The 9,534-nt window shown below is 53.3% G+C and overlaps 1 protein-coding gene across 3 annotated transcripts in view; it reads right to left on the bottom strand.

Annotated features, from left to right (window-relative positions):
• Positions 1-9,534, bottom strand: part of DHRS3 (dehydrogenase/reductase 3) — a 45,314-nt gene that overhangs the window by 11,392 nt on the left and 24,388 nt on the right. For 2 of the 3 annotated variants that reach the window (XM_004705171.3, XM_045299150.1), the window contains exons 2-4: positions 1,233-1,376; positions 755-874; positions 225-463 (exon numbers count right to left, since the gene is read on the bottom strand). In XM_004705171.3, coding sequence (XP_004705228.1) covers positions 225-463; positions 755-874; positions 1,233-1,376 — 503 coding nt within the window. Of the gene's footprint in view, positions 1-224; positions 464-754; positions 875-1,232; positions 1,377-4,129; positions 4,313-9,534 lie in introns of those variants that run through there. The other variant, XM_045299149.1, reaches the window with a different exon arrangement.

Raw genomic sequence — 9,534 nt, 5'->3', positions numbered from 1 at the left:
CTATACACACACACACACACACACACACACACACACACACACACACACAGGGCGGCCATGCGTCAGAAGGACTCAACAGCCCTGGCTTACTCTCCTTTGCGTCGTTTGCTCCTGTAGCGATCTCTGTGCACGGACAACTCTCTTTCCTAGAAGGACAAGGTTCCAGGGAGATGGGCGAGGCGTCGTGACCCCAAGGGTGCGGAAGGGCAGCCCTGCTCACTGACCTGACCCTCATGCCCTGGAACATCTCGGTGCTGGTGTGGAAGGGCAGCACGGTGGTGGCACTGACGCCCGGACAGTCCAGGAGCCCCAGGGTCAGGCTCTCCATGAAGGCGAAGGCCGAGGCTTTGGATGTGCAGTAGTCGATGGCGCCGGGGATGGCAGAGAGCGCCAGCACGGAGTTGAGGCACACGATGTGGCCGTTCTGCAGCTCCAGCATGCGCGGCAGGAAGGCCTTGGTGGTCTGAGGGTGGAAGGAGTGGTCAGTGTAGAGCTGCCCTCGCTTCCAACCCTCTACCCTTCCTCAGCGAGAATGGACCACCGAGAGTGCGGCATCCTGGGACAAGAGTTCACGTCGTTCCACCTGTCAGACTGACCACCTTGTCCTGCACCTCCTGGCGGGCAGGAGCTCTGCCCTGCTGAGTCGCTCCCTCCTGCCTTCCCCGCTTGCCCAGCTCCCTGGAAGCACACGGGGCCCTTTCGGGGATGGGTCATTGTCGTGCCTGGGCTGGCTCTAGCACGGGGCAGCCCTTACCCAGAACTGGCCCAGGGTGTTGATGTGCTGAGACTTGAGGAGGGCATCATCGTCACTGTCCATCAGGCTCTTCCCATGGACCACCGCGGCATTGTTCACCAGGATGGTGATGTCACCCACCTGTTGGGGAGAAGGCACCCGGGGACCATGAGGGCCATCAGCCCCTTGCAGTTGCTGACACAGCTCATCAGATCAGTGGCCAAGAGGCCAACGAAACTCGTACCCCAGCATCTAGAAAAGACGCCCACATGCTCTATACCTCCACTGGGAGAACAAGCAATCACTAAGGTCATGTGATCAACACACACCCATGACGTCCACGGCCCGGTGCGCACGGGAGCACCGTGAAGGCACCCTGGACCAGGCCATTCCATCAGCTTTCCACACAGCTCGCTTCCAGGCCACTTGAGGATATTCTCTTTGCCCGACAGTGCCCATGTCTAGCTACGCCAAGGTCAAAGCCTCCCAGACCACTGACCTTCTCCTGGACAGCCTTGGCCGTCTGGTACACCTCCTCCCGGTTGCCCACGTCACAGAGGAAGTAGTGGCACTCTGTACCCATCTGCTGAATCTCCTCCGCCGTCTCCTTCAGGCACTTCTCAGTCCGGCCCCAGAGGACAATCTGGGAGGAGACAATGATAGCACTCAATAGGTGGTCCCTAAGGAAGCTACCATGATACAATGACCGTCATCACAATCCGTATTGGAAGCCATTTGCCTAAGGACTGGCCTCCCTGATTCCATCCAAAGAAAGGCGTTTGTAAAGCAAAAGAGCAATATGACATTTTTAGAGGCTCATAGCCTGCCCTCAAGTGAGCCAACAGTTCTAAAGCCACTCATGACCCGTCAATTGAAGTGCGAGTGACAGATCTAATAGACCCCCTGCCGTCATCGGGGCCACTTGCCTGCCCGATTGCAGTGATGCTACATAGTTGGAGGCAGTAGTGGAGCTGTTTGGGGCCACAATATTCCAGAGTCCTCTCAGGTAGCCTTCTCCCCGACTCTGTTCAGAGCAGTAATTCATTCACACGCATCTGCCAAGATAGGCTAAGAGGTTCTGGCCAGTGGTGAACCACACAGATGCTCTCTGGAGCCTTGGGCCATGGTCAAGGAGCCGGTCCTACTCTACAGGAAGGCCAGAAAAGAGGCCTTGAGGGCCCATGGATAAGGTACGGCAGCTCCACACAACAGGTAGTAAATTCAGGCAGATTTCTGAATGGCCAGCCCATAAAAGGCTCAGAAGAGAAGATCGGCTAATTCCCAAGCACGACCTAAAAGAAGAAGGCGCATCTCCACATGGTACATACACTACCTGGCCTCAGTTGACAGAGGAACCCAAGGATAACTGACGAGGGAGTTGAACTAAGGATGGGGTTGCTCAGCACGGAGTGGGGAAGCCACGCTGCTCGGAAGATGGAGTCAGAGAAGGCACTAAATGGCTCCTGAGGGATTAGTCCAGGGGACTTCTATTTTGGCTTCTTCTCATTCTTTCTTTTTAAACATAATCCACGACATTTGCCCTTTAAAAAGTAAAGCCCATGTGAGGAAACCAGGCAAAGGAGTCAATGGAGACTCTGGAAAATTAGACATCAATGGATGTCTAATTCTGGAGACTGTTGTCTAACTCAGAAAGGGCACTCTGAGGACAAGAAGGCTATTTGGGGTGGGGGTGGGACAGATGTAAACATTTTAAATGGTAGTCCCCATCACATCCGCCAAAGAATCCACGTGACTTCTGCATTTTGCTTTTGACCCTGTGTAGAGGGCATGCACATGGTTGCTCATGCCAACCGTTGATCAACCCCTCATCTCGAGACGCCAGCATACAGTTTAGCAGGCTAGACACACACAGAGGCTGGTGAGTTACATGTGGATGAGAGAGGGGAAACGTGGTATAGTTTTGAAAGCAGGTTTTTAAATACTTTGAAAACAAAATTAAAATATAATGATTCTTTCAGCCCTTGTCTGTAGCCGTGAATGCTCAGTTGGCAAAAACCACAAGCAAACAAACAAAAACATGTAGTTCAACCACTTTATCTTCTTGCAATAGAAGTCTTCAAACTCAGGAAGGGGTTCACAGGGGAAGCTCCCGCCAGTGGCTCTCCATGGCCCTGGCAGGCCATCCAGGGCAACAGGACTACAACTCCACAGGCTCCAAGGGACACCTCCTCGTCTGTTGAAGGAGAAGCAGACTAGGAATGTGTTCCACCAGGAGAGGCTGGGAGATTCGGCTCAAGAAGACAAGAGATAAACATCTGTTCGACTGAAAGGCAAGTTAATGCAAATCGCTCTATGTCTCACCACTAGGCTGCTTGTGGGGCTGTGGGGCTGTGATGTATTTTGAATGTCAGCGGTGGAAGCATCACTCCTGGCAGACAGGTTTCAGCTGCGCTTCCAGACTAAGCACAGACTAGGAGGAAGGAGGAGGTGGACCACGACTGAAGGATGAGCCACTGAAAACCTTATGCTTAGCAGGAGAGCACAGTCTGATATCGTGGCCGAAGATGAGCCCACGGGATGAAACCCCACCACCCACTGCCTTTGCCACAGTGAGCCACGGGACACAGGAGAACAGCTCTATGGGGTTTCCAAGGCTGTAAATCTTGATGGCGGCCGACTAAGCACCTTCCTTTCTCTTTCAAAGCAGCTGGTGAGTTTGAACCACCCACCTGACATGATACATACTGCACCTGCACGGCTCCTTCAGGACAGAAGGCACCCACAATGTGAGTGGAGAAGACCTGCCTCTTCGAGGCTAGAGCTGACCTTTAGGCCATGGGTAGAGTCAAGCTGGGACTTCCAGGACTCATACGGCACGAGTCTGAGTGAGAAGGCATAGCGATAGGCATCCAATAGCAACCAGAACAGGACTGTAGGAAGAATGCGTCTAGGAAATGTCAAGTCAGCAACATGAAATGAAATGCTTCAAGAGAGACATCCTAGGCAACAGTGAGCGGAAACGGACTGGGGTTAGCCACTGTGAACTGCACGGACACATGGTCCACCCTACTCATGTAGAGCCTCATTCATTGTCAAAAAGAACATTGGAAGATCGATCCTGAAGCACAACATTGTCAGTGACAGTATGATATCCGTACACCTACCAGGAGGACCACTTAATAAGACTACCATTCAAATCCACAGACTAACCACTTATACCGACGATGAAGCTATGAAAGGTTATTGCCAACTTCGGCCTAGGAAACAGATTAAACATGTCCGAAGATGCATTGGTAATTGCTGGTGATTGGAATGGGAACGTAGGGAGCAATGCAGGATGGGCAGTTGGGCAATAAAAGGCTGTGGTGACAGAAATACTGCTTGGGATCACAGGAGAGAATTTTGCAAGACTAATGATGTGTTCATTGCAAATACCTTTTGTTTGCCAGCAACATAAACGGTGGTTATAGAAGTGGATCTTGCTGGATGGTATACCCAGGAATCAGATCGACTACATCTGTGGAAAGAGACGATGGAGAAGCTCAATATCACCTGTCAGGACAAGACCAGAGGCTGGCTGGGGAACAGACCATCGAGGAATCAGATCCAGGCTTCAGCTGGAGCTGAAGAAATGAACAAGTCCCCAGGGCCCACAGCACAACTTGGAGAGAATGGACACACTGAACTCCCATGACCAAAGACCAGGCTAGTTGTGGGGTGACATCGGGGACATCGCGTGAAGAACGCAAAAGGCCATTTAAAAGACAAGAAAGAAAAGGCCAAACCGGCACTCAGACGAGACCCCGAAACTTGCTCTTGCACATGAAGTAGCCGAAACAAATGGAAGGAAATGGAGAGGCCTGAATAGAAGCTTCCCAAGGGCACGCAGAGACACCCAAGATAAGGATCCTCATGGGATAGGCCAAGAAAACCTGAAGGGAAGAGCAGGTTTTGCTCAAGCTGAAGGAACCGAAGGAAAAAGCTAAGCTTCCAACTGTAATTCTGAAGGATTCTGTGAGCGAATCAGGAAGCATCAAAAGAAAACCGACAGAATACACAGAGTCATTGTACTACAAAGCATGGGTCCATATTTAACCACTCCAGGGAGGTGGCATACCATCAAGAACAGATGGTGTTAAAGGAAGGAGTGCAAATTGCACTGAAGGCCTGGTGAAAAATAAGACTTCAGGAATGCACAGGATCCTCATGGAGATCTTTGAACAAACTGATGCAACTCTGGACTTGTTTATGTCAAGAAATTTGGATGATAGCTGCCTGGCCAACCAGCTGGAAGAGCTCTACCCCAAAGAAAAGGGAGACAACAGCATGCAGAAATTATCGAACAAGATCAATACCATTAGTTTTGATGAAGATAATTCAAAACAGTTACAGCAGTATTATCCAGCGGGAAGTGCCAGAAATGTGAGCCAGATTCCGGAGAGGCCATCGAATGAGGGAGAACACTGCTGACAGCAAATGGATCGTGGCTGAAAGCAAGGAATACTAGGAAGTTGTTCACCTTTGTTTTCTTGATGAGGCAAAGGCTCATGACAAATGATGGACAGCACTGAGAGCAAAGGGAATTGCAGAACACTTAACTGCACGCTCATGCAGCCCTGTGCGATCTGTCTGCTGAGCGAATCGGAGCAGCCGGGCCATGCGCAGAGGACCTCTGCACTGGGAACGGAGAAGGCTCATGACCACACTGTGATGGGCAGGTGACACAACCTTGCTTGCTGAAAATGAGGAGGGCTTAAAAACACTTGCTGAGGAAGATCAAGGACTGCAGCCTGCAATAGGGATTGCAATTTAATGTGCAGGAAACAACAATCTTCCGAACTGCCCCAGCAGAGACCATCGTGGTAACCGGAGCAAAGACGGACGTGGTCAAGGAGTCCCTGGTACTTGGATCCACACTCAATGCTCATGGAAGCAACAGTCCAGGAGTCAGATGATGGTTTGCACTGGGCAAATCTACTACAAAAGACCTCCTTAAACTGCTAAATATCGCTTTCAGAACAGGTATCTATCCCAAACGATGCTATTTCCAGTTGCCTCAGATGCACGGCAAAGCTGCGTAATGGAGAAATATGACTGAAGAATCGCTGTGTCCATGTAAGGTGTTGGAGAATACTGAATACACCTGGGCTGTCGGAAGAAGGAAGACAAAAGGGTCTGTCTTGGAGGATGTACAGCCAGAATGTTCTTTAGCAGTGAGGAGGGTGGCACTTAGTGATCTGCCATGCTATCAGGAGGGACCATTCTTGGTAAAGTCGGCCAGAGGACCAACAGGCAGACCGTCGATGAAATGGACCGGCACGGTGGCCTCAAACAGAGCAAGACTGAGGAAGGCAGAAGATCAACGGCCCTGTCTTGTTGTTGTACACGGGTTTCTAGGAGGCAGAGCTGACTTGCCGGCGCCTCCAACAGATGGCTCCCCTTCACCAGCCCTCATCCTTCCCTCGGCGTCCCTGTCATTCAGGCTTTCTTCCATCCTCCCTTGTCACCCCCGCCCCATCCCCCCACCTACACCCCATCCATCTGCATCCTTTCTTCCTTGATCTTTCCACTCCATCTAGCCTTTCTCCCACCCATCCAGCTACCTATCGGTACCTTGCCTCCTTCCTTCCACCCCAGCCCTCAATTCACCAACCAGTGCCTACGTAGGTCAGCCGGGCTTCCTATCCCGTGCCTGCCCCGTAGGCACAGCCCTCTAGGGTCTGACGGAAGCAGAGGAGCCATCTGTGGACCTAAGGACTTTCATGCAAGTCAACAGAGAAGGCAAGCTTACAGCTGGAGAAGGCTTGTTGGAAGGGCAGGCGTTCAGACGCTGGGAAGAATATCGGTCACTCTCACACACACTGGGCTGGGCACCCTCACAAGGCACAGATTCGATCTTGTTCATGGTGCACAAGCCTGGCAGGTGCTGTTTGCTGACTGGATGAACAGCAGTTCAAGGCTACCTCTCGAAGGCCGAGAGACCACCTCTCCCACCTGGAGGGTCCCGGAACCTTGAAGACAGGAATCTCCTCGGACAAGAGCGAGTGAGACCCTGGCCTACGTAGAGCTTCCTTATTATCCTGGGGGCCGAGGGGCAGGCAGGCTGCTGTGCTCAGGAGTTAGACTCTGGCTGGGTGTATGTGCATGTGCGTGTGCGTGTGCGTGCGCACGTGAGGATGCGTGTGTGCACGCAGCTCTGTGAGGGCGTTGTCAGTGTGCTTTTCAGTACCTGTGAGTGTGTGTGAGCGGCACCTGTGTGAGTCTACATGGGTGTGTCGGTGGGTCTGTGTGGACGAGTGTGTCTTGGGGCACATGCGCAGGCCATGTGCTGTGAGTTTGTGTGTGTGTGTCTGCGCATGTGCTGACGTGTCGTGGCTGAGTCCGTGAGTGTGGTCAGGCCGATGTCCTGCGTGTCCTCAGGCTCTCTGCTGGGTGCCCCGAGGTCCCCGGGGAGCTTCATGGCGGGACACATCTGTCCGGAGAGCTACTCCAGCAGCGGCATCTTGCCCTGGACTGGTTATCACAGGGCAGCCCCAGCGCCCTCCCTGAGGACACAGCAGTTTGACCCAGGGTACAGAGCCCCCACCTCTGTGCAACGGCTCCAGTCAATGCCCCTTCCTGGCTTCACCTCCTCTTCTAGTCCCCGCCCCCCATGGCCCTCTGGGGACTCCTGGAGTCACTGCCGGAAGCTGTGGCCTGGACAGTCTAGCAGGCCCGCCCAGGTGGCTCCTGCCCAGAGTGACCTGGTGGTGACCCCCAACAGCTGACAAGACCAGAGTGCCTCCTGGGCCAGGATGAGGGTGAGGATTGCGCAGGCCCAAGGCTAGGGGGTCTAGGCAGAGCTGGGGGCTTGGGGCCTGGGTGAAGATTTACAGCCTCAGAAGCTAATTCGGCCTCCATTTAATTAACTCCCAGGACAGGGAACAGCTGGGGAGGGTCAGGCACAGGGATGTACTCCTCAACTGGGTCATAGGAGAAGGCCTGGGGCAGCAGTTCCTCCCCTCCCCTCCCCTCAGGGCAAATGGCTAGCTTCTGGCTCCCTGTACTGGGCAGCCAGGAGGAGGAGGAGGGGGAGAAGTCTCTCTGGCCTTTGCTGTGCCCACACCTGCCGTGGGTTCACTGCCTAGCCAGGGCCTCCTCTGTGGCCCAAGGCCAGTCACCTGCCGCTTTCCTTCAAAGCTGCAAGAGCAACAGTGGGCCTGAGTCCCCCAGCAGGCACCGGTGTCCAGGGTTATTGGGATGCACATTTTATAGCTGAAGGAAACAGTGGCTCAGAGGGATTAAGTCACTTGTCCAAAGCCACACTCAGAGTGGTGGGGCAGAGACAGGTTTCGAACCCAGAGCCTTTGACCTTTCTCACCCCACTAGGTCTTCTGCGGATGCACCCTTTGCACAATGGGAGATCCTGAGTCTTGAGATGTCCAGCCCAAATCCCAGCACCCAGCTTCATCACCACCCAGCTGCCCTTCCTGCACTTTATCCCTGACTGCAAAAAACCCTGCCTGTCTTTGGGCCAGACTGCACACAGGGTCTGCTCTGGGCTGAAGGGTGGGTCCAGTGCTGTTCTCCATGGAGAGCCCATCAGACACAGCCTCAGAAAACCCTGTGGGGCTCAGTTCTATTTTGATGCTCATGGGTCACCAGAAGTCTGTGGCAAGGCCAGCATGGGGCTCCCACTCCTACCCGGGGTGGGGGCAGAGGTGTGACAGGATTGCCCATTTGCAGCTCTTCTCCCATTAGGAGCAAACTCAGGAGCTAAGTAAGCCCTGTTGAGTGAATGGCTGAGCTGGGGTGCTCACTGGCTTCCAGAGGCCGTTTGCTTGGCTATCGCCCGGTACGCTTGCTGCACAATGCACTTGAGCTTGTATTTGATGGGCCGTTTGGAATGTACACCGCCTCTTCGGGGTCTATCTCTGTCTCACTCTCATTCTGAGTTCCTTGTGATCTGACTTAATGCCTAGCACACAGGTGATCTTCTGTTTTGAATGGCATGTGTACTCACAGACTCCTATTCATCCTGTAGAACCCTGTTTGAGTGCCCAATCAGGTCTGATGCTTCCTGGCTGCTCCTCCCATCCTCTCTACAACACAGCAACACCAATAATGTAAAATGGATACTATCTACTAAGCACTTCACATGGGCTTGCCACAATCCTGGGTACCTCTGATGTGTCCTCTCCTTGAATCCTCACCGCCCCCCATGAAGTGGGCCCAGTTACTCTCCCCATCTTACAGGTAAGGCTCAGTCAGGTAGCATGAGTTGCCCAAGGTCACACAGTTCATAAGCAGCAACAGTGGGATCCAACCCACATTGCTGTAGCTACCAACATTAGCCCTTGTTAGGGTGTGGATAAGAGCATGCTGGACTCATTGATGAATACCCCACCCTTCCACAGCATTCAGGGTCCTCTGGGGAGTCATACTCATCTTGCAACCCCAGCATCTGCAGAGAGTGAAAGTCAAGCCAACTTTGCCCTATGGAAGGACCCGGGAGGCCTCTACAAAAATCTGTTGATACGAGGCCGCCAAGAGCCTCTTCTGCACCAGCCTTGCCGTCCTCACCCAAAGGGTCCCGCAGGAATGTCTGCAGTTCATCTGCGGAGCACAGACCCACGAGGAACAGAGGAACAGGAGCCGGGTGGTCCCCGAGTGGGACCCAGGAGGAACATCTGTTTATAATCGGCAGCCTGGGAAGAGCCAGATCCGTGGGCTGGTCCTTTGGCAGGCCAGTGGAGGCCCCCCGGACTCCAAGTTTGGGTGTTGAATCGGCTTTTCAGAAGGCAAACATCGAACAGAGACCCTGGACCTCAGTGAGGTCAGGATGGGCAGGAGGGCGGTCA

This window comes from Echinops telfairi, unplaced genomic scaffold (genome assembly GCF_000313985.2).
Source record: "Echinops telfairi isolate 266 unplaced genomic scaffold, ASM31398v2 ScPeMD7_7457;HRSCAF=8495, whole genome shotgun sequence".
NCBI classification, from domain to species: Eukaryota; Metazoa; Chordata; class Mammalia; order Afrosoricida; family Tenrecidae; genus Echinops; species Echinops telfairi.
The sequence above is the reverse complement of the archived record's forward strand: the minus strand, read 5'-3'. Positions and strand labels throughout refer to the sequence as shown.